Source organism: Mustelus asterias, chromosome 5 (genome assembly GCF_964213995.1).
Source record: "Mustelus asterias chromosome 5, sMusAst1.hap1.1, whole genome shotgun sequence".
Classification (NCBI taxonomy): Eukaryota; Metazoa; Chordata; class Chondrichthyes; order Carcharhiniformes; family Triakidae; genus Mustelus; species Mustelus asterias.
The window spans coordinates 116309759-116335892 of NC_135805.1; the positions used below are offsets into that span (position 1 = coordinate 116309759).

General features: G+C 41.4%; 1 protein-coding gene across 1 annotated transcript in view; it reads left to right on the forward strand.

The window, feature by feature from the left end:
• Positions 1 to 581: 581 nt before the first annotated feature.
• Positions 582 to 26134, forward strand: part of myom2b (myomesin 2b) — a 119084-nt gene continuing 93531 nt past the window's right edge. The window contains exons 1-6 of the mRNA XM_078213233.1: positions 582 to 804; positions 1107 to 1176; positions 8099 to 8244; positions 20315 to 20443; positions 24931 to 25069; positions 25170 to 25327. Coding sequence (XP_078069359.1) covers positions 8123 to 8244; positions 20315 to 20443; positions 24931 to 25069; positions 25170 to 25327 — 548 coding nt within the window. The 5' untranslated portion in view covers positions 582 to 804; positions 1107 to 1176; positions 8099 to 8122. The remainder of the gene's footprint in view (positions 805 to 1106; positions 1177 to 8098; positions 8245 to 20314; positions 20444 to 24930; positions 25070 to 25169; positions 25328 to 26134) is intronic.

A 26134-nucleotide genomic window follows, 5' to 3' on the forward strand; every position in this document is an offset into this window, starting at 1 on the left:
ACCTAGCCTCCTCCCTATTCCCGTAACCCCGCGCATTTATCATTGCTAATCCACCAAATCAATACGTTTGGACACTAAGGGGCTATTTACCATGACTAATCCACCTAACCTGCACATCTTTGGATGCATCTGTAAAACTTGAAATAAGATTGCCAGAGAAGCTTGTTTTGAAGGTTTGGTCGTGTGGAAGGCTAGCTGTAGCTCAGTATCTGGAACAACAGAGGTCGCCAGCAGTGCTCCCAGCCTCAAGTGGATGTTGATCGCGTCTCGTCTCTCATCTGCTGGAGGAGATTTTAAAACCTTAACACCGCCCAAGTCTCCCCCCCCCCCCCCCCCCCGCCACTCCCCACCATGTGGTGTTCGGGTTCCTTCTGACACCGGATAGTTTGTGTAAGACGATCAGGCCCGTTCCTGACCAGTTACTTTATTTAACATCAGCCCAGTCAGCAGTATGTTTCCCCACTTCAACTTTCTTCAGCATCCTAAAGAGGACTTTGAACGGGCAGGCGGAGCAAAAAGAACGTTCCCCAACCATTACTTGTATTTTAAGTAATATAAAGAAATGAAGCTACTCATATCCCGGGTTTTAAATCGAGATCCCCCCCCCCCCCCCCCCTCACAGCCTGACGGATAGTTCTAGGTTAAAGAATGTGCGAAGTAGTCTGTGAAGCCCTTTAAATGGTTTCAGGAAAGCCGCAGCAGCTTCTGGACATGTCAATGAACATTACAGAGACTTTCTCACACGGGGCCAGTACAAATAGTCAGATCACTTGCCGATCACAGAACATTACAAGCTCTTAACAAGTAACTGGACCATGTTCACAACGCTTTATCACTGACTGGGGAGGGATCAATTTACAGTTAAAGCACAGTTGGGAGAGCCAAGTTAAAGTGCATGAATATTAGGATGTGGGCACAGAATAATGTATTTTAAATATATATATATATATATGTATATATTGCAGCTTAATGTTCTGTCCGAATCAGATATTGTAACAGTGTGGCACGGCGATTCTATATATAACGACATGTCTAACCATAAAAGGGGCGTTGGGTGACCGAGTCATTCCTTCATCCAGAGTCTTCTGTTTGTTTGTTTTTATCAGCCAGACCCCCAAGGCTGAGAAAGGCTCTTCTTCTTCTCCGCCTTCACCTTTCGAGTCTCCCTACATTTCGGTGAGTATTTCCCCCTTTAATTCCGCGTTAAGACCAGCTGTTAACAAAGTAGACAAGTACAAAGTGTGTACAACCCTATCCTTCCAGCATTTGTGTTTTGCCTGTGTGTGTGTGTCTGTGTCAGAATACCTCACTTTACAGCTTTTTCTTATTCTGGATCCCCCTGGATATTCCCCTTCATTTGCTGTTCGCTTTTTGTTTCTATTTAAAGTGTTATTTGACATTCTGGGATACGCTGGAACAAATTTCATTTCGAAGTTTGCCACATACAATGGCGACTTTTTATTCATATTTGACTTGAAATATTAGCAATATGTAATCCCCCCCACTCTGAAATTTAGTCAAGTAGTGTTTATAAAGCTCCTACGAATTCCTGGAAGATGTTGCCGTTCACTTATAATAATTTTCCAGACATATCCATCCCTTCATCTGTGTCCATTAAGGATGGAGCATTTGAAATACACCCCTCTAGCCCCCACCCCCCAATAAAATGGGTGGAGGCTCCTAACTCCAGCCAACTAGTGAATACTGCGCTGGGTTAGTTAGCAAAGCCGGCTAGAGTGGATTGGGGGGGCCACTCATTTCGGCTGGCTGGACACACAAGGGTTAATGTTAGTCTGCACAGGGTATACAGAACTCCTGCCACCACCTGATTAGTGCGCTCAGTCAATCCGCCGATGCCGATTTTGGCACGATGATTTTTTTATTTGGAAGGAGATTTCGTTCGTTAATAGTCGAAAGTGTTTTAAAGGGATAAAAAGGGGGCACAATTGCTGAAGGGTCCCTCATCATCATTCGCCCAATCACTGTGTAGTTCCTGACTTTTCGTTTGAAAATGAAGTTTGCTCTTAGAGAAGGTTCCTGGGATTTGGTTTTCACAACCCCGGTTACAATGGGTCGGATTGGATGTTTTGCTGATTTTTTAAAAGAATGATTCAGGGCTGAATTCTGGGTTTAGTTTATTCGGGACAGACACATTTCACACCAGCTGGTTGGCTCTCACTTCTGATACATTTTGACACTTTTAATCTGGGACAATGGTTGACATTTACATATCAGATGTAAAAAAAAGTGCGGGTGTTAATCCCGGGGAATACTTTTCGATTTACAGCCATTATCTTTTGTGTATTCAATCTCTTCAATGTGATACACTACAATATCCTCAAACCTAGCTCTGCTCTCAGTGTCATCCAGGCTCTTAGCTCTATTCTCTCTCCACAGATGCTGCCAGACTTGCTGAGATTTTCCATCATTTTCTGTTTTTGTTTCAGATTCCAGCATTCGCAGTATTTTGCTTTATCCTCCAACCTATCCTCTCCTTACCCTGCTCTTACCAAGGCTCTGAATTTGTTCAAACGTTATTCCTCTCACATTTTCCCCCAGTTATGATAAATAGATTTGAACCATTCTCCCTCTACAGACCCTGGTGACAGTTTTCCAGCATTTTCTGTTCTCAATTCCAGATTTCCTCTGCATTCTTTAGTCGGCTTTCTTAGATGGATGGTTTAAACCTGATGTGGAGATGCTGGCGTTGGACTGGGGTAAACACAGTAAGAGTTTTAACAACACTAGGTTAAAGTCCAACAGGTTTATTTGGTAGCAAATGTCATTAGCTTTCGGAGCGCTCCTCCTTCGTCAGATGGAATGGATATCTGGAATGGACATCCATTCCATCTGACGAAGGAGCAGCGCTCCGAAAGCTAATGGCATTTGCTACCAAATAAACCTGTTGGACTTTAACCTGGTGTTGTTAAAACTCTTACTGGTTTAAACCTGGCAGCAGCAATCAATACTTCCATACAATAATATCAGGCACGCATCTGGAGTTCACATTTTAATTTAACTGTCACTGATTTCTTCACCAAGATTTAGACTGGCAATTATTGCATTGAAATGTGATTTATTAAAATGAATAATACATTGTCGCCACAGTGAAAACTGCACCCACCCCCTGGGTTGTAGGCAATGGGGCAGTGTATAACAGTTTTGCAAATTGGTCCAGTGGAGCCAGAAACACAAAACGCACGCAGCATACTCAGCAGGTCAGGCAGCAAATTTGTGTGTGAGAGAGAGAGCAGAGTGTTTCAGATCAATGACCTTTCATCAGAACGCAGCTGCATGCACAAAGTGCCTTGGTCCATGCTGACTTAGCTGATCTCAGCCAGGGTGCTGGAAGAGTGTTACAATAACAATCTGGGGCAGCACGGTGACACAGTGGTTAGCACTGCTGCCTCACAGCACCAGGGACCCGGGTTCTATTCTGGCCTTGGGTGAATGTGTGGAATTTGCACATTCTCCTCATGTCTGCATGGGTTTCCTTCGGGTACTCCAGTTTCTTTCCACACTCCAAAGATATGCGGATTAGGTTGGTTGATCTTGCTAAATTGCCCTTAGTGTCAGGGGACCATCAGGGTAAATATGTGGGGCTATGGGGATAGGGCCTGGGTGGGACTTTGTTGGTGCAGGCTCGATGGGCTGAATGGTTTCCTTCTGCACTGTAAGGATTCTATGATTCTACACTCTGCCCTTCTCCCCACCATGAAAAAAAAAGGCAATTTGGCAAATGTTCCCTATCATCGAGCACTAACCATTGCTGGAATCTGGTGAACATCTGCTGGGATCAGGGGTATTATATCCCCCAGCGTTGTGATTAAACTGCAATGCTCACCATCTAGGCTTCATGTGTGAGGATTAGCTGCTTGGGTGAGAAACACAAGGCTGAGTGACCCATTGGGGAGATGGTGTCCGTCAGTTCGCTTGATATCTTCTGTGGTCAGTGGGCATTGCAGGGATTGGAGCCATTGTTCAATACTGGAAATAACATGGGCTATTTACTTCGATAAATTTCTTTCTTAGTTTGTATAATTCGGGTAATATTAGATGGGTCCTGTAAAAAGGACGATATTGTTAGATATTTTTTGTGTGGTCACACAGAGGCAACTCAGTGTCTCCTTAAGAAGGCCCGTGCTGGAGAGGAGGGAGGGAGTGAAAATTTATAGGAAAAGGAGAAAGAAGACGAGATAGAGTTATCCAATCTAATGATTATAGATGCCACTTGGAGTGAAATATGATAATATTTAGAATAAGATAATGATGGATTAATCTGTATAATTCTTTACAGGTGGGCAGGTTTTAAAGACTGCTGTTATTACTGAAAGCTGATCATGGGAGATGGGGTGGAGCCTCAGTTTGCTGGTGAAGCCGGCTGCTGAGCTCTAGGGGCACCATTGCACAGATGCCCCGATCACCCAGTGTACTGGGAGATCTCCTCCCGCCACCACCCCCATCTCCACCCATGGATCTCAAAACCCCCCGACATGAATCAGGATGTCAGGACCCCCTCTACGGCATCAGGACAACCCCCACCTCGCTCTCCCCCATGGACATCGCCAGCCCCTCTGGCAAAGTTTCCTCCTCCCCTCCCCCCATGGATCCCCCCCAGCAGAGTTCCCCCTTCCCCCCTGGTAATCGCCCCCTCCCTCCAGCTGAGTTCCCCCTTTCCCCCTGTGGATTCCCCCTGGCAGAATAATCCCCTTCCCCCCACCAATCACTCCCTGCAGAGTTCCCCTTCCCCCCTTGCAGATCAGCCCGGTGGCAGAGTTCCTCTTGCTCCACCCCTGTGGATTGACCGCTGGCAGTGTTCCCCCTTCCCTCCTACCCTGGCAGAATTCACTCCCTCTCACCCCTGCAGAGCTCCCCACTTGTCCCCACCCCCAGTCAAGGCTCCACCCCACTTTGTCTCTGCCCCACTCTGGCTCCACTGCACTCTGGCTCCATCCCGTTGGCACTGCCCTGGCATAATTATGGTTCCTAGTGGGCACTGCTAGGGTGTCAGCAAGGTTGGCACTGCCCATGGGCACTGTCCAGCTTTGCCCCAGACCAGCCAGCAGGCTTCAATCCTCCTGACAAGGCCATCATGAAAGTCGGGCGGGATGAGGTTGTAAGATTGCACCCATAGCATCATAGAGTTTTACAGCATGGAAAGAGGCCCATCATGTCCACACCAGTTATCAAGCACTTATCTATTCTAATCCCATTTCCCAGCACTTGGTCTGTAGTCTTGTATGCTATAGTATTTCAAGTGCTCATCGGAATGATTCTTAAATGTTGTGAGCATTCAGCTAGTGAGTGCCAGATTTCTACTACCCTCTGGGTGAAAAAAACTTTCCTTACCTGTCCTGTAAACCTCCTGCCCCTTAACTTAAAACTATGCCCCCTGGTTATTAATCCTTCTGCTGAGAGGAAAAGTTCCTTCCTATTGCACACCCTATCTATGCCCCTCATAATTCTATACACCTCAGCGTTCTCCATGGAAATCAACCCCAGCCTTTCCAGTCTCTCTTGATAGCTGAAACACTCCAGCACAGGCAACATCCTGGTGAATCTCCTCTGCACCTTCTCGAGTGCAATCACATCTTTCCTATCATGTGGTGACCAGAAGCACACAGTACACAGTAGTTGTTAGTCCTTAGGCAGGGGTCAGAATTTCAAGGCTAGAAAAATCAACAGGAAGTTCAATTTCATTCTCTCGCGCGCGCGCGTGTGTGTGTGTGTGTGTGTGTGAGCATTTGGCATTTTGATGTGAGACTTTTGTAGATAATATATAAATACCAAAGCTGAAGCCTCTGAGCCCCTTACAGTCTAGTTATTCTGACACTTTTGCATTGCTGTGAAGCTGTTCTGAAACATCCCTTGAGGAGGCTGTCCAACAGCTCTTAGGCTTGACACCTCATAGTTTTTGGTTCTACTGTAGTGCCAAACCAGATCTCAAAAGAACTCAGCAATACACTGAATCCTCTGGGCACTTCATAAACTTAGTATAAATGTTTTGAGAAAGAAAATGCCCCTTCATACTGTTAAAACATCAACATTTCTGGGCCAGTAATGGAACCTCAATTGGCTACCATAACATGAGTCCAGCTAGGCGGGTTAAATTTGGGGTCACTGCTCGGTTTTGGAGTGCATGATCTTCTACTGATAGCACAGTATACCCTCAGATTTAACTGTTGCTGTACATTTTAACCATTTTCTCTTCGCCATTTATTTTTTATCATTAACCCTCATTAAATACATTTTTCTTGGGTTGAAGAAGCATAATTTTTGTTATTGGCCTGAATATATTTCACAGACCACAGAAATTGCAAACTTCAGGTGTATTTTCTTGTATATATTTGCTGATATGCATTTATACAACTTTGCATTAAATCATGATACAATTAACAATTTCCAATTAAATTTGGAAAATAACACAGCTAAAATTTTGCTTTAAAGTATTAAGAATTTGCTGCCATTATTTTGTAATAATCAGAATTTTCTTATATTTAAAGTTCTGATTGACATTTGCAATTGTACTGATTGGTGTCAGTCATTCTCATCTTGGGCACAAACTGCCTTGTGTCTGACACATGCTTGTAGAGATAACAATTCCAATAACATTTATATTCAATATTAGGGCCAGACATTTGGAGTGACTTTTACTTCTGATGTTGTCACATCGCATCAGACCAAACCAAGCCAACTGGCTGTGACTGAGGCCAGTAAATCCCAGTAAAAGGATTACAGGGTTTTAGTACAATATACAGCAGAGTATTTCTGAGCAGGCTATAGAAAAGATTGTTGGGAGTCTCTTAGATTTCAACAGATGAAACGCTAATGTCATAGCCTTCAGCAAAGCAATGATTGTATGAAACCACGAAATACTATCAACTTTGATGATGAAGGTTTGTAACAATGTAGAAAGGAGACATTTGTTACCCATTTGTTGCTTTCAAGAAGAACAATATGGGTATGTAGAGAAGAGGGAGTTACTGACTCTGAATCAGCAAGGGATAGAAGAAACAGATGTTTTGTTGCTAAAGTTGCTACTATTGTAATTCCACTAGAAATAATTTCACAATATAAAATATAATTAAAAATAACTTGACTTAAATAAGTTCACCAGCAGAGCATGATACAGTGCAGAAGGAGGCCATTTGGCCTATCTTTCTGCACCAACTCACCAAAACAGCATCTTACCCAGTCCCTCTACCACCACGCAACCCCCCCCCCCCCACCCCCCCCCCCCCCCCCCCGCCCCCGCCCTCCCACCATGCCCATAACCCTGCAAATTTCCCATGGCTAATCGACCTAACCTACTCACCTTTGGATACCAAGAGGCAATTTAGCATAGAAAATCTGCTTAACCTGCACATCTTTGGACTGTGGAAGAAAAGCCATGGAGACACGGGGAGAATGTGCAAATTCCACACAGAAAATGGGGAGAATAAAATATCAGACATGAAATGTTCAAGAAGCCTCAACAGACTTTTTTCATGTGTGTCAGGATTTCTTTATTACATTTCCTTCCACTTTTACAATTTCTCCTGCATACTTCCCAGTGCAAAGTAAAGAAATAATGGGGCTACATTCATACTTTCCTTGACGGCTTGTCATGAGTACCGAAGAGTTTTAGTTTAAATGAAAGAACGTACAGTTAGTAAATTATTATTTACTGTCATGTTCCTTTCCTTTTTTGATATTGATCCTTTGTTGGTTCACTTTCTTCTTGGGGTTTTGCTCCTTCTTTCTCCTGCTGTGGTAAATTTCATTCAACACATCACCACTGATATGTCAAGTATGGAGTATCATGGAGATCATTTACATGGGTGCTGCTTATTATAGAGATGGAAGCATACTAGCTATGATACCTATCCTTTCTTTGCACATACAGACGGACGTGGATGCGTCTTTGTGCTTAAAGCATTGACTAATTCAATCTAATGTTTTGTTTCAATAACAATATCAACAGAAATTAAGTGACACGAAAAGAGAAGCATCCAGCTTTTCTAACTTATGTTCTGCTTTTGAAATTGTTTGTACTTGAATGCAACTTGCCATTTTCAGTATGCTAATTGAAATAATTTGTTTAAATTTTTATCTCTAGGTTTGTTAAAGGCAGTTGGTCACCATGGCAACTAAGATACTGCCATTTTACCAAAAGAAACATAAGCACTATGGCTATGATTACCGCAGCCTTGACAGTCGATCACTTGTCAAGAAGTACACCAGCAAAAGCAGCTCCACCAAAAGGTGAGGAACACGCTTCCATCTTCTCACCTGCACTATACAAAGTAATGGAAAATGAGTTGGGCAGTCGCAAAGCTGTTGGGCTGTCGATTAACTTGTAGAATTATTTTGTGAGCTGCCAGTCACTGGGAAAACACACCTCAATACAAATGAATTCATTCATGTATCTGATTTAAATTTACTTCTGACATTTTTTTTAACAATTGACTTCTGTCCCTATTATCCTAACTTAGTCACCCAATACATTATATACTGTGATGATTCTGCCTCTTCTCCTTCAGGAATTTGAGATTGTTACCATTTCCTCAGAACTCAAAGTCCCTACACATGGAATCATGTATTGATCAGTATTTCCCTGCTCATTCTCCAATAATTACACATCCCTTTCACAGCACGAGGAAGCTGCAGTTTTCACTTTTGTATTTTAACTTTTTTTCAAGTAAAGAAAATGATTTACAGACACATTTGATTAGGTATCACAATGCCATTATTGTCAATAATCACCTAATTGTACATTTTGTTCCCAGTTTATCACAGCACATTATATGTATTGTATGTCAGTCAGCCAACAATTGTATAAGAATAGAAGGATAATGGCAGAGCATTAGACTGTGTCACAGTATAAGAGTGTATGAGATATTAAAAACCTTGAGTATTGCTTGGATATTTTTGAGGGCGTCATTAACATAATACATAGGGGTATTATTTCCCCTGGTCTTCAAGAAGGCATTTGACAAATTTTTACAACAAAAGAACGTTCACACAAATGAGACCACATTGAATTGGAGGCAACCTATTGGCATCAGTAGGGAACTGGTTAGGAAGTAGGGGGTGGGATGCAGGGATAATGGGTATGTATTGCAGTTGGGTAGGATGTGACTGGTGGCGTCCCCCTGGAATCTATATTGGAATCTTGGCTTTTTGCTGTGTTTCTAAATGGCTTAGATGAAAGAATAGAGAACTGTATAATGTAGTTTCCTGAGGACACTGAGTTAGGTGGCACAGTAAACAGTGTAGATGAGAGCAGAAATTTGGAAAAGGATTCTGATTATATTAGTAGACAAAAATGTGACAGATAACATTCTGCCATTTTGGTCCTCCGGAAGGTACATCAGAGCACTTTCTAAATGGTGCGAATTTAGAAACTGGAGGAGCAAAGAGATTTAAAAGTGCATGTACAGAAATCACTGAAAGCTAACTGACAGGTCTTTATCTCAAGAAGCTTGAATATAAAGGAGAATAAATTGGTTTAGTGTTATATTAAGCACTAGTTAGATCCCATATTAAATATTGTGTTCAGTTCTCTGCACGACACCTTGGTAAAGATATATTAACCTTGGAATGGATGGAGTACAGATTCACCAGAAGGATACTGTGGCAAAAAGGATTCAATTACGTGGGCAGGTCGCAAGACTAGGTTTGTATTCCTTGGGGTATAGAAGGTTAAGAGGTAATCTAATTGAGGTCTTCAAGGTGATGAAAGGATTTAACAGAGTAGATGGAGAGAAACTATTTCTTCCATCAGGTAGTCCAGAAGCAGGGGATTTAACCTTAAAATTGCAGCTAGACTGGATGATGTCAGAAATAATTTCTCAACAAAGAGCAATCTGTTAAAAGCTCTCCCAAAGAGCTTTAAAGGCAATGTCAATTCAAGAAAAATCAGAACTATTTGATTTTTTTGCTAAACAAGGATTTTGATGGATATGGAACAAAGAAAGTTTAAATAGAGTTAAGAAACAGATCAGCCATGATTTAATTGGAAAGAAATGGTACAGATTTGAAGGCTGAGTGGCCTCCAGTTGTTCTTCTGTTCATACATGTTAATTGTAATATCAAGGTTAAGTATTTATAGGTGGGAAACATTGATAAATTATATTGAGCACATATAAAGAAAGACTTTTCCTAGGAACATCATTTTAATTTAATTAGCTAAATTTCCTTTTACGGTTGTATTTTTGTTACAGAGCCTCATTAGAGTCTGTCGCTCCTTTCATCAGTTAGTTTCTTTGATTTATTGGTTTTCAAAATGAATGCATAAAGGAAAACTACATGATCAGTGGGTGTTGCAAAGGACTGGAGTGCATCACCAGGCCCAGAAATAAAGTTTTAATTTAATTTGCTAACTTTCCTTTGAATGTTTTTTTTTGTTACAGTACCTCTTTTAAGGGCTTTCAGTTAGTTTAGTAGCTGATATTTGTTTTTTTTGTTTCACAAAAGAGCACATAACGAAAGACCCACATCTACCATACAGAAAAATAACCCCCACCCCTCCAGGAGTCTGTGTTGCTCTGGCAACATACACTTTTGCATGCATGTTGCATTCCACAGCCATGAATGGTGATGGTAGAGACTCCAATTTTCTTTTCATCATATGGCTGATCAGAATCTCTCCAACTCTTATCACCTGCCATTGGTATTAGTTGGAAGGATTTACAAGTTGATACTCAACCTGTTTGGCCATGATATGAAATCACCTTCCTTGACTATCAGCTCCCAAAGTGGGACTTGACCCAGAGCTTCCAGTTCAGAGGCAGGGAGATTACCCATTGTACCATACAACATCCCATGGAACGCCCTCGTAATCCCATTTATTGATTTACCAGTGTGCAATAACACAGAGTACCAGGGCATAGGTTCCTACTCATCCTTCTCCACATAAATGACCAATCTCTGTTCAGAAATCAACTTTTCTTCAAGGGGAGGAAAAACCTATGGACACGACTCTTAGAGACCCTGCAGTGCTTTTGTCAGAAGCCATTGAAATCCATGGGAAGAAAATGAGATGAGATGTGTTCCACCAAACCATCATCCAGGAGTTGAAGATAAAAATCATCCCCATATTATCTGAATGATCTGATGTGGGCATTTCAGAGCAATGGATTACGTACATCTTTAAGAATGGTGGGCCCATGTTCTAAAGCTGCAATTTGTATTTATTGTATTAAGTCTCAGCATGGTTCCCAACTTGTTCTTAGTAAATACAATTTTGGAACAGAAGGCCTTTTAAACTGTGAGCAGATAGAGCACAAGCACAAGGATGGGCAGGAAAAGATCCATTTGTTCACCCATTTGGTTCCACACATCGGCAATGCCTTGTGCATCCCAAATAATTACTCCTCCCATCCCCACTCAGAGCTACGTTATCTCCAGGGAGAACCTCTTCGGTGATTGTAACTTGTCAAGATGCCACTTTACACTTGATTAAGGCCCTTAGATATCATCACCCTCTGCCATTCTTTCCTTAAAAATGGAACTTGTAAAAAGATGCTTTGTAGTTCCTTTACGATTCAGAATTGTGGAAGAATTTCTCTCCCTAATTTGCATGCTTGTCTAAAATCTGGTTTCTCATCTTGCCCAGGGGATTTTGGTAAGAGTAGAGAGAGTACAAATTGTGTATGCAAGGTGCCACAAATTGTGTGGGGCAGGCTGGATGGACCAGAGGCTCTTTTCCTGTCTTTTATTATCCACGTGTTCATACGGTATTCCAATCAGGTGCACATTCTTTCTTTTTATCCTGAGGAATGTCCAATGCTTCTGAAAGTAGCCTTACTTGCATCTATTAAAGTGATCTAGTCCGGTAAAAGGTATCGGATGTTCTTGGAGACAGGATTCTATTAGCAACTGCGCTGCTGGAATTGCAGTTGGTTGTGCAGCTGTCCTGGGGAGGGTCCTTGAACTGCTACATGTGCTGTAGACTTTCTCAGCTGTTCTTGACACCCATCTTCAACTTGAAGCTTCATTCCATAACAGCGCAGCTCTTCAAGATCTATTAATTGCAGTGACCTCTGATTTACGTCAAAAATGAATGCCATTTCAAAGCTAATGGTCTCTCTAACTTAAAAAAAACTTCCAGTTTGCATCTGATGCTTTGAGGCTTCTTACCGCATCAATTGGTACAATAATACTTGAGGCACAGGAATAAAGTACAGTACAAACGTGAATTGAATTGAATTTTTCTGGTAGTGCAAGACTGATATAAGCCAGAAAAAAAATCATAAGAATCAGTAGAACATGTAAACAGACAACTTTGTGTACTAGATTTTAACGTCTGAATTGGGAAATTAGACAATGGTGATACATCTCCATCTTTTACAAATTGAGTAATGTTTAATTCTGAATAATTTATATGTATTTATATATATTTATACGCTGTCATCTGATATGGGGGTTTTCACTGACCTTCATGTAGTACTCAAACTTCTCTTTCATAATTTACCAGATCAATGATCTCCTTAATTTTGTACTTTTCTCTCACGTATCTGTTCTCATGTTTCCTACTTTTTTTTGTAAGTGTCTTTTGCACTCTCTTAATTCCAGGATTCGTGTGGTAAACAAATAGCTTGAGATACTTCACAACGGTGTTCATAAACAGCTACATGACTTGGAATTTCACTGCTTCTATCATATATTGTCAGCATAAGATCCAAGTCCAATGAAGTAATATGAACGTTAAATTATAGATTCATTTAAGGGAAAGCTGGGGAAGTACATATCAGAGAATGGAATAGAAGGCTATGTTTATAAGGTAAGATGAAGTAAGGTGGGAGGTGGTTTGTGTGGAGTATAGAGCTGTGGAATAATCTGATTTTGTGCTGTAAATAGCACCTGTATGAATTATAAATGGCTCAGCACTTCATGAATGAGCTAGATGTTCCTTTAAACAACATACAGATTGTTCAGTAATTATTTTACTTGTCTAATGTTGGATGTGCAATTTCTAATAGGACATTGTCTTAGAGGAGATGGAGAAAAGTGATAGAGATGTTTTTGGAAACCAGGGGTTTGAATTATTTGGAGATTCACAGAGTCAAACTTGGTTTCATTGGAGTCCAATTTGATTTTTTGTTCTGTGTTGCTTTGCCTACTTTCTTGCTGTATTCATGTGATCAATGGAGGAAAACTGTGGTTCAGGAATGGGAGATGAAAGGAAGGGAAGGAAGTTTTCTTGGCTTTTCTTTGCGTCCTGCAGGGGTGAACATCTTGGGTCACTGCACTCCTGTCTATGGCATTTAAATGACAGTAAGCAGGCAAGCTTTCTACAGCGCCTTTTGTGCGGTACCTTATTTTCTTTTCATACCACCCTGTAGTACAGAATGTTTTAGGGTAGAGACATTGAGGGGGACCAGAGGTATTCCCTACCCGAAGGTCATAGAGACCGAATAATAGAGTTTTTTGTTATTAGCTGATTTCAATTTTTGTAAAAGTTGAAATTTCAATAAAGATTTGTAAGCAATCCTTTAAATTTCTTTCAAGTTTCTTGAAGTACGTCCAAGGGCTTCTAAATTATTTCCAAGCCTTAAGATTGTCGATGAGGAATCAAAAGGCATTCGATACTTATATATAGGATAGAAGGCTACTTAATGAAATAAGAGCCCATGGTTTTGAGGGTTACATATTAGCATGGATAGAGGATTGGCTAACTGATGGAAGACCGAGAGATGGGATAAGAGGAGCATTTTCACAATGGCAATCTGTAACTAGTGGAGTGTCACAGGAATTGTGTCTGAGGCCACAATTATTTACAATGTATACTAATGACTTGGACAAAGGAAGTGAATGTAATATTGCCAAGTTTACAGATGACACAAAGATATGTAGGAAGGAAAGTGGTGAGGATGACACAGAGGGATATAGCTTAAGTGAATGGTAAAAACTTGGTAGATAGAACATAAAGAAGGAAATTATGAAGTTATGCAATTTGGTAGGAAAAATAAAGAAGCTGAATGTTATTTAAATTGTGGAAGACTGCAGAAGACTGAAGCATGAAGGGATTTTGGGGTCCTCATACATAACTCACAAAAAGCCAGCATGCAAGTTCAGCAGATAATAGGAAAAGCAAATTTAATGTTGGCCTTCATTTCAAAGGGAATGGAGAAGTTTTGGTCCCCTTATCTAAGGAAAGATATATTGGCATTAGAGGTTGTCCAGAGAAGGTTCACGAGGTTGATCCCAGATATAGAAAGATTTTCTTATGAAGAGAGGTTGAGTATATTGGACCTATAGTCAGTGGAGTTCAGAAGAATGAAAGCCAACCTTATTGAGACATTTAGGATTCTTAGGGGGTTTGACAGGATTGATGTTGAGGGGTTGTTTCCCCTTGTGGGAGAATCTAGAACCAGAGGGCACAATCTCAGAGTAAGGGGTCACCCATTTAAGGCAGAGATGAGGAGGAATTTTTTCTCTCAGAGAGTAGTGAATCTGTGGAATTCTTTACCGCAGAGAGCTGTAGAGAGGGGTCATTGCGTTCGTTGAAAGTTGAGATAGACAGATTTTTAATCAGTAAGGAAATCAAATGGTTATGGGGATAAGACGGGAAATTGGAGCTAAACATTATCATTACAGATCAGTCATGGTCTCATTAAATGGTGGAATAGATTTGATGGGCCAAATGGCCTAATACTGCTCCTACGTCTTATGGTCTTATGGTCTAACAGGAAGCCCACTGCAGTGATGCTGAACTGAACAGGCACCATTAGCAAGCTCTAACCTCAGCAACCCATGCCAACTCGTATGTAGATGAGCTGTGTAGTATTAGAGTGAAAATTTTAATGTGTGGCACTGGAGCAACAGCACCATCCATATGATGATAGAAGAGAATCACATGATTAAGAGTCTTGAAGGAGAAAGCTCACAGCTTGAACTGAGTAATATCTTGTCTTGTATACCTGTAAATAATTTCATCCAATAAACAATTATTGTTCAAACATATCAATGTCTCTGCCAGTCCTTAGCCAGTCAAAATCAACATACAACATGGTGGTAGCAGTGAAGGACCTCAAAATCTCTGAAAAAAAATCACCTTTCAAGAAATTTTGCAAGCTTGACTTGAAAAAAGATGTCGATAAGACAGTTGAAAATCCCGAAAATGGCTCCATTGAAGATGTGAAGGCTAAGAGGCAGAGAAGCAAATCAAATGTTCAGTTATTAAGGACTGAACCAGAGCACGTGGTAGTCCTTGAAAATTCCCAATCCAGCAGCAGAGTCAAAGAACCTGGCAGTAATCAAGGAAGAGTGAGGAAATCTTGTAAAATGTTAAAAAGATTCAGTTTGACTTTGGAACAAAAGCTGCCAGTGCCAAAATGCCTCACATTTACAAGCAGTGCCCTGCAAGTACTGCAGAACGCTTTAAAATGTTGGGTCACTTTGGAAATATGTGCATAGCTAAAACTTCGAGACACACCGAGGATCACGAATGAATCTTCGCACACAAGCCATCAATGACATAGAGGAGTCTTACCAAAAAGAGGATCAACAATTCTTCCTAGATGAGATCAGAAATGCAAGATATACTTTTTGGAATGTGGACATTTGTGTCAATGGAAACATCGCTAATTTCACATTGGATACAGAACAAAGTGCCACAATGCTGTCCAATAAAGAATGCTGCCTAGCAAACCTATGGCTGACGTCAGTTGAAACCCTGTTGTATGGTCCAGGAGGGATCAAATAACCAGTTATAGGCATGTTGCAAACAATGTTCCAATACAAGAACAAATAAATGTTGGAAACATTGTATGTTATTCGCAGTCATGAATTTTCTCTTCTGAGCCAACCTGAATGTTATCAAGATAACAGAGGATGTAAATGAACTGATAGTTGTCGATTCTGCCAAATTAGAGCCCCTCAAATCATTCAAATTATCTGATGACCTTGATTGGGACGTCGGTACTGATTTTCCGACACTCATCATCGAGGCCAATAATCCAGCCTTTTTTCAAGAAGATGTCCTGGACACAGAGAGTAAACATGTTCTTACTGAAGTGGTAACAAACCAATTGGCCCAACGAATACCTGACCATGATCCTTCATCACTCAGCCGAGAAGGTGGAAGGTGAAACTAAGGCGACAGAACATACTTGTACAATACCACATTCATCTGGCAGTGGTGATCTCTTGGTAAGTGCATCCACACCTATCCATCTATCAAATGTAGTAGTCCAGGGTGCAAGCAATCAGATAAGTCCAGACCTAGATATAGAACTGAGCCAGGCAATGTTCTCCTGTTCCATATGGGAGGACACCTACCTTTCTGCTACAGCGGGTTACTGGAATTTGAGGGACAGCAACATATTGATCAAGTGCCTTCCTCACAGTTTACTGTCCTGCCTAAACAATTAGTTCCAGATGCAGCAATCCAAGATTCCCCAAGGCTTCACAAACCAGAGGCTACAAGGAATCATCACTCCAGAGGTAAAGAAATGCAGATGAAACCGTCATAAGGAACCAAGGTCAACTCACCACAAGTAGGAAATATAGTAGAACAATAGCAAGGAGAGGAATAAGATCAAGTCTAAATCCAGATAAGAGAATCTTCCATGATACCTTTGGAAGAACCAGATGTGGGGAGTCAGACTGATACCGGATACCTTAACTCTTATTGAAGATCAATCAAGTTGAAGCAAAGCAGTCCAAAGGCAGACTACCAATTTTATAAGCCTTACAAGGACACAAGCAGCCAGAGTCATGAATCCTCGAGACTGATAAAACCTATGAAGTCAGAGACTTAAGGGGGAGAAGGGGTAGTATGTAAATATAAATGTGAAATATATGTGGACAAAGACTTAGGGGTGGGGGCAGGTGGTGAGATGGAGTATTAATATGTTCAGAGTTGAAACAATTAACGTGTGGAACTGGAGAAACTACCACCCACATGACAATGTAAGAGAGAATCACGTGACTAGAAAGAGAAAGCTTGTGACTTAGACTGAGTGACATCAAGTCTTGTTTATTGGTAAATAATTATGTTCATGCAGTTTTATTGCTTAGGAATATTAGTGTCTCTGCAACCTTCTTTAGCCGGTCAAAACCAACACACAACAAGCTATTTCACTGTGAGCTTGGCAAGGCTGTGTTTCCCTCATGAAGAAATATTTGAGCAGGGACAGCTGCAGGTGTAGCTCATAAGGGAGACCTTCAGAGGAGTAAGATCTGAAGCCACCGCCAAATGAGTCTTGCTTACTGGCAACAAATTCAGTTCAGCCACTGGCTGATGTAAATCCGTCCTCCACAGTTTCCAAGGTTCCAAAAGAAGGTCATTCTGCTGTTGCTTCACAGATATATTCCACTGCCTGCCACCTACCTTCACTGAAGTCATTCCACTCTTATTCCATCAATGACCAAAGCAACTCATTGTGAATAAAATGTGAGAAGTTCTCTGCTGCTTAAAGACAGCATTGCTGCCTTGGGTGTACACCTTAGTTCTATTTTCATCTACTGTCATATATCTTAGTTCTGAATTAGTTGGTAATTTGCAGCAGCAGCCTTGGCTTTTGAGGTGGCACTTCCTTTCCTTGGCTGTGGGACGTTTATCTTAAGAAAAAAATGTGCTGTCTGTAATGGCATTCATCATATCATCATATGAAATGCCATCCAAGTTGTGGAAGGTACCCCTTAATGAGAGTGAGGTGCCAACTTCTGCACACACCTGAATCATACCTTTCACAGGCTCCTTCCCTCAGATCCTGAAACCTTTGCTGGAATTTACCTCAACATAATTGTCTTAAAACATATGGGTTTGGTGCCTTGAAGGAACACCAGCATCAGACATTGCTTTATTGGTTACAAACAAAAAATGGCAGTCTTGACCCTTCCAGCTATTGCACCAGCACTGGAATGTTCACCTTTCCAGAGGTGAGATGTCTATAGAGGGCATATGAATGCCCAGAGGCCATCTTGAATGTATAACAAAGGTGCCCTGAGGAAAAGTGAGTGGCTACATCCAGGTATAACACAGACAAATTCATGGACAGTTCTAGTGCATTTCTGATGGTAAATCCATGACTGAGAAAAAATGTGGAGCGTGATACTGAGATCATAAATGATGTAGATGTAACTTGGGGGCTATTTGTCTTGGACTGTGAGCAGAGGCTGGACATCAAAATTGCAAATTCCCACTCTGTCTCATACTTGTATTCAGCACATTGGATTATATGTCCTGCAAAATATGATTAATGTTGCATTGATCTCTTATTTCCGAAGGAAGCTGGATAGTTTATCATTGAATAATAGGATAAGGTAATCAGACATTCCATGAGACATGGTGGCCACAGTGTTGCTGGAGTATAATCCAAAGTTCTGGGAGACCACAGCTTTATTCAAATAGTGGTGATATGGGGTAGGTGGATGAATATCCTTGAGATTTGCATGAAATGAGGGATTAAATTATTGAACTAAATACCTTTTGGTAGATTCCGTAATAGGATGGTACATCGAAGCAGCTGATTTAATGGGATAAGTAGATTCTTCCTTCCTAAATTCTTATTTATTCTCCCCAATATACTGTTGGAAAGCCAATGTTCTTGATCATCAACATGTTCTTCATCTAGATCTTATTCTTCATACAATGCACTGCATATGATTCCATATGTTCCAAAATGCAACCAAGTGTAACTTAACCTATTCCTTTAAAATCACATAGGCACATCCATGGGTGATTACAACATGTAGTTAATTGTGGAAGATGAGAGAAGCCTTCAGACTTGTCAGTTTTTTTAGCTCCAGTCCAGAAGAGTCTACAAAGGAATGTAGACAGATTAAATGAGTGGGCAAAAACTTGACAGATGAAATTTAATGTAGGAAAATTTGAAGCTATGCACTTTGGTATGTAAAATAAAGGAGCTGAATATTATTTAAATGGAGAAAGACTGCAGAAAGCTACAGCACAGAGGGATTTGTGTGTCCTCGTGCATAAATCACGAAGAGCTAGCATGCAAAAGGCAATATGGAAGGCAAATGGAATGTTGGCCTTTGTTTCAAAGGGGAATGGAGTATGGAAATAGGGAAGTCTTGCTAAAACTAAACAAAGCACTAGTTAGATCACTAGTTAGCACCTGGAATACTGTGAAAGTTTTGGTCCCCTTATCTAAGGAAAGATATACTGACATTGGAGGCAGTCCAGAGAAGGTTCATTAGGCTAATCCAGATATAGAGGGATTTTCTTATGGGGAGAGGTTGAGTAGGTTGGGCCTGTATTTATTTAAATTTAGAAGAATGAGAGGAGACCTCATTTAGAGATATAGGATTCTCAGGGGACTTAACAGGGTAGATACTGAGAGATTGTTTCCCCTTGTCTGAGATACTAGGACCAGAGGGCATTACCTCAGAGTAAGGGGTAGCCCATTTAAGACAGAGATGAGGAGGAATTTCTTCTCTCCAAGAGTAGTGAATCTGTAGATTTCTTTACTGTAGAGGGCTGTAGAGGTTGGATCATTAAGTATGTTCAAGGCTGAGATAGACAGATTTTTAATCAGTAAGGGAATCAAGGTTATGGGGATAAAATGGGAAAGTGGAGTTGAGGATTATCACATCAGTGAGATCATGATCTGACGATCTCACTGAATGGCAGAGCAGATGCGATGGGCTGAATGGCTTACTTCTGCTCCTACATCTTTTGGTCCTATGGTCTTATGGCATGAAATGGCTGCCTTGCTTTCTCTTTTTTTAAAAAGAAAATATTTTGGCATATTTAAATACTTTTAAAATCTGCCGGGCAGTTGCTGGACGTAAGACTTTTATTTATATAATGTTGGTGTTGTATTTGCTTACTGAGAATAATTGCATTATAGTTTGCATTTTAAATATATTCAAACAATTAAAATAATTTACTGTATTGCTGTGTCCTCAAGCTTTTAGGGTTTGAATGTGCACTTTTGAAATGACATGGTGCCAATGCTAAATGAACTTGGAGCCACATATACAACTGGAATTAAACCCTGGATCCTCTTGTTCTTTGTGTCTTGAGTGTTATTATAAAGGATTTAGTTAATTGCTGTAATTAAAACCACAGGGTGCAGTGTGCTAGTATCCTGGGATTTTGGTCATTCAATCTGACTGACAGATATTGAGGTAATTGAACATATTACAAAATTGAAGGGAATTTAACTCTAAGGCGAGACACTTACTCTGCACTGGCAGAGTTTATATTGAAAATGAGCATACAGTTCTGTAACATCTCAGCACAGAAGAAAGGGTCCCTTTATATCAGTAAGAGGAGTTTAAAAAGTGTAATAATTCGCATTCAGGATTTGCTGCTTTACTTTTTAAAACAATGTTTGCTTTCTCTTCACCTTTTCAGATCTAGTTCATCACTTGCAAGTTCTTCAAGTATGTTTCACGCTGGCAAATTCAGTCCTTGTGCCAAGAGGGTCTGTCATTGTTTCGAAGAAGAAGTTCCCGAATACACGGTGCCTCCATTTAGTAGCAGGTCTGTCAATAATGTTATGTTAACATGTTATCATTAACATTTTGCGGATACCATCTTCACATGACATGGCTGATTTCCCGATAGGGCTCTTGTCCCTTGTTGCAGAGTGGAAATGGCCATGAGGGGCTACACTCCTGGATCGCTGTTTAACAGAAGAGCAGATGGTAAAATTGTAGGGTCTGAAAATTGACCTGATTCTCTCTTGGCAGAGACCTTATGCAAGGAGCAGTGTCCCACAATCAGCGGGCTTTATTGTTTAGGCTTAAGTACAGCTGATGGTTACTTGGTTCAGAGAGTGTAGAGCACTCAAAAGATTGCATCCCAGCACCTACAGAAGAGGGAAAAGGACTGCATCCCAGCACCTACAGAAACCATAGAAACCATAGAAAATTACAGCTCAGAACAGGCCTTTTGGCCCTTCTTGTCTGTGCCGAACCATTTTTTGCCTAGTCCCACTGACCTGCACTTGGACCATATCCCTCCACACCCCTCTCATCCATGAACCCGTCCAAGTTTTTCTTAAATGTTAAAAGTGGCATTTGCCACTTTATCCGGCAGCTCATTCCACACTCCCACACTCTCTGCGTGAAGAAGCCCCCCCTAATATTCCATTTAAACTTTTCTCCTTTCACCCTTAACCCATGCCCTCTGGGTTTTTTTCTCCCCTAGCCTCAGTGGAAAAAGCCTGCTTGCATTCACTCAAAATCTTATACACCTCTTCTTCTACGCTCCAGGGAATAAAGTCCCAACCTATTCAATCTCTCTCTGTAACTCAGCTTCTCAAGTCCCGGCAACATCCTTGTGAACCTTCTCTGCACTCTTTCAACCTTATTTACATCCTTCCTCTAACAAGGTGACCAAAATTGTACACAATACTCTAAATTCGGCCTCACCAATGCCTTATATAACCTTACCATAACACTCCAACTTCTTTACTCGATACTCCGATTTATAAAGGCCAATGTACCAAAGGCACTCTTTATGACCTTATCCACCTGTGACGTCACTTTTAGGGAATTCTGTACCTGTATTCCCAGATCCCTCTGTTCAACTACACTCTTCAGAGTCCTACCATTTACCCTGTATGTTCTACTTTGGTTTGTCCTTCCAAAGTGCAATATCTCACACTTGTCTGCGTTAAATTCCATTTGCCATTTTTCAGCCCATTTTTCTAGTTGGCCCAAATCCCTCTGCAAGCTTTGAAAACCTTCCTCACTGTCCACTACACCTCCAATCTTTGTATCATCAGCAAATTTGCTGATCCAATTTACCACATTATCATCCAGATCATTGATATAGATGACAAAAAAACAATGGACCCAACACCGATCCCAGCGGCACACCACTAGTCACAGGCCTTCACTCAGAGAAGCAATCCTCCACAACCACTCTCTGGCTTCTTCCATTGAGCCACTGTCTAATCCAATTTACTACCTCCCCATGTATACCCAGTGACTGAACTTTCCTAACTAACCTCCCATGAGGGACCTTGTCAAAGGCCTTGCTGAAATCTAGGTAGACAACATCCACTGCCTTCCCTTCATCCACTTACCTGGTAACCTCCTCGAAAAACTCTAATAGATTGGTCAAACATGACCTACCACGCACAAAGCCATGTTGACTCTCCCTAATGAGTCCCTGTCTATCCAAATATTTGTAGATCCTATCCCTTATCACACCTTCCAATAACTTGCCCACCACCGACGTCAAACTTACTGGCCTATAATTTCCCGGATTTCTTTTGGAACCTTTTTTAAACAACGGAACAACATGAGCCACCCTCCAATCATCCGGCACCTCCCCCGTGAATACTGACATTTTAAATATGTCTGCCAGGGCCTCTGCAAGTTCAACACTAGCTTCTCTCAAGGTCCGTGGGAATACCCTGTCCGGTCCTGGGGATTTATCCACTCTGATTTGCCTTAAGACAGCAAACACCTCCTCCCCTTTAATCTGTAAAGGTTCCATGACCTCCCTACCTGTTTGCCCTGTTTCCGTAGACTCCATGCCCGTTTCCTCAGTAAATACGGATGCAAAAAAACCATTTAGTATCTCTCCCATCTCTTTTGGTTCCATACACAGTCTACCACTCTGGTCTTCAAGAGGACCAATTTTATCCCTCACTATCCTTTTGCTCCTAACACATACCTATAGAAGCTCTTTGGATTTTCCTTCACTCTGTCTGCCAAAGCAACCTCATGTCTTCTTTTAGCCCTCCTGATTTCCCTCTGAAGTAGCTTCTTGCACTTTTTATACTCCTCGAGCATCTGATGTGTTCCTTGCTGCCTGTACATTTCATACAACTCTCTCTTCCTCTTAATCAGTGTTACAATCTCCCTAGAGAGCCAAGGTTCCTTATGCCTATTTACTTTGCCTTTAATCCTGACAGGAACATACAAACTCTGCACTCTCAAAATTTCTCCTTTGAAGGCCTCCCACTTTCCATTTACATCCTTACCAGAGAACAGCCTGTGCCAATCCACACGATGTGGAGCCAGATCCCTTCTCATTTCATCAAATTTGGCCTTTTTCCAGTTCAGAACTTCAACCCGAGGACCAGATCTATCCTTATCCATGATCAGGTTGAAACTAATGGCATTATGATCACTGGATCCAAAGTGTTCCCTCACAGTCACATCCATCACCTGCCCTAACTCATTTCCCAATAGGAGACCCAATATCGCACCCTCTCTTGTTGGCACCTCTATATACTGACGTAGAAAATTTTCCTGAACACATTTTACAAACTCTACCCCGTCTAAACCTTTAACATTATGCGAGTCCCAATCTATATGTGGAAAATTAAAATCCCCTACTATCACAACTTTGTGTTTCTTGCAGTTGTCAGCTATCTCTCTGCTGATTTGCTCCTCCAATTCTCGCTGACTATTGGGTGGTCTATAATACAACCCCATTAATGTGGTCATACCTTTCCTGTTTCTCAGCTCCACCCATAGGGCCTCTGTAGACAAGCTCCCTAATCTATCCTGCCTGAGTACCACTGTAACATTTTCCCTGACCAACAATGCCACCCCCCCCCACCTTTTATCCCTCTGCCTCTATCCCGCCTGAAACATTGGAACCCCGGAACATTGAGCTGCCAGTCCTGCCCCTCCTGTAGCCAAGTTTCACTAATGGCTATAATGTCATATTTCCATGTATCTATCCACGCCTTCAGCTCATCTGCCTTCCCCACAATATTCCTGGCATTGAAATAGACACACCTCAAAAGGTTATTTCCATCACACTCAACCCTTCCATTTGTGATTTTGCTTGGACTAACCTGTCTTTTTACCCCTGATCCACTATCTGCTCTGGCACTCTGGTTCCCATCCCCCTGCAAATCTAGTTTAAATGCTCCCCAATAACACTAGCAAACCTCCCTGCAAGTATATTGGTCCCCTTGTAGTTTAGGTGTAACCCGTCTCTCTTGTACAGGTCCCACCTGCCCCAGAAGAGGTCCCAATGATCCAAGAATCGGAAACCCTGCCCCCTACACCAGTTCCTCAGCCACGTGTTCATCCGCCCAAGCATCCTACTCCTACCCTCACTGGCATGTGGTACAGGTAGCAATCCTGAGATTACTACCCTCGGGGTCCTGCTTTTTAACTTCCTTCCAAGCTCTTTGTACTCACTCTTTAGGACCTCCTCACTCTTCCTACCTACGTCATTTGTACCGATGTGTACCACGACATCTGGCTGATCACCTTCCCACTTTAGAATGCTGTGCACGCGATCAGAGACATCCCTGACCTTGGCACCCGGGAGGCAACAAAGAGGGCGAGAATTTGGAGGCACATGCTGTCTGAAAATGGATAATTCTGTTCATTTTAAAACTATAAAATTATTTAATGGCAAATATGATTTTGCAGACTGGTTTGCAAAGAAAATTCTAATAGATCTTGATTTACTGGATTAGTTATTTCAGTTATTTACATGTGTAGAATTCCCACATAGATACGGAAAGTTTCTTATGCACAGATTGAGAAGGAGGAGGAGATGGGTTTCCAGCATCCACAAATTCTGAAATGGTACATTATTTGCGGCAAATTTGGTTTCTCTGTGATTTTCAAGTGCAGTTTAGGCATGAGTATCAGACAATGCCCAGTGATAATCTTGTGCTCATCAAGCTTTGCACTGGTTGCATTATAATTGCAATCAGTGAGCTATAAAAAGTTCCCAAGTGGTCAAGTGGTTCCTGTGCTGTATTGTTTTAAGTATGTGCCAATTATAAAACCAATCAACATTTGGATATCGCTGAGAAACACATAGCTCACATGGGAGCTGGCAGTACAAGAAGCAGTGGCAACATCTTAGCAGCCCCAGATTGGAACCTGTAGAGCAATGACCGTATATGTTAGCAGAGAAATACCAGGTTGATGTTTTGTTTATAAACCAATGTAATCATGGAAAGGCTGTGTTCAGAATGAAACATGGATAGAACATGAGAACTTTTGAAAAGTTTCTGTTTGTTTTGTGATTAACAGTGAAGGTGAAGAGGGACAAGTCAAGACTAAGGCAAGAGCATTTCTTTATGGCACCAAACTACGGGAGATGGAGACTGAGATTGCTAAACTCAGAAGGTCTACCCATGAGCGGGTAGACATGATGGCTCTCAGGAGGATGGTAAGTTTGACAAGTCCCAATGGCAGCCTCAGTTGACAGCTTTGAGCAGTTTGCTTGAGATGGTGTAATCAACTGCTTTTAATGGAATCTGTTAAAACAGGAAGAGGAAAGAACAGCTGTGCAGAGACATGTCCGTGAGGATACGATGTGCCGTGCTCCTGAGTTTCTTGTCCGGTTAAGGTCCCACACAGTTTGGGAGAACTCTTTTGTAAAATTGTTCTGCACTGTTCAAGGATTTCCCACTCCATTAGTCAGATGGTAAGTCACGTTGACACTGTGCACTGAAAGTGTGTGCTCACGGACACAGGTTAAAGAAATCACTTGCTTGCTTTGCTCACTATTTGAATTTGTAATTGGGGTGCAGTTGTTTTAGTGTTGAGAAGTGCTGAATTCATGCACGAAGACCATGCCAGAAGCAACTTTTAAAATGAAGGCACATATATACTGTATGGCACATGCATGCTCTAACTGGCTGGCTAGATATAAACCATATCAAAAACCAAATCACAGACTATTTTAAATAGAAAAGTTGTGATCAGCTCTGAAGATGATGTATAAAACACACAACCTCCAATAAAAATAGCTGAATTCCAGATCTTGGCCACTGCCTCTCCATATGTCTGTAAGTAATCCTGTTAGCTGCAGAGCCTGGGTTAGATTGGAACCATCAAAGTAGATGTTACTGATTAACCTTGAAACCCTACAGCAGATATTCATCACAAGGTCTGAATCCCCACTGCAAATACTCAGCAATATTCTTCTATCCGAATCTTAGCTTGCACTAAGTTTCATTTATCTATCACCCATACTCACTGATCTATATTGGCTCCCAGGCTGACAATGCTTAGATTGTAAAATTCTCAACCTCATGCTTACATCTCTCCTTGGGCTGTGACTCTCTCTATCTCTGTGGTGCTCCTCTTGTGTATCTTCCAATTCCAATGCTGCATCTTTAGCAATGATGCTTTCAGCCTTTTAGACCCTAAAGCCATGAAAATTCCCTTCATTAATATTTCCTCCTCTCTAGCTTTCTCTTTCTTTAAGATGCTTCAATAAACCTGTTGT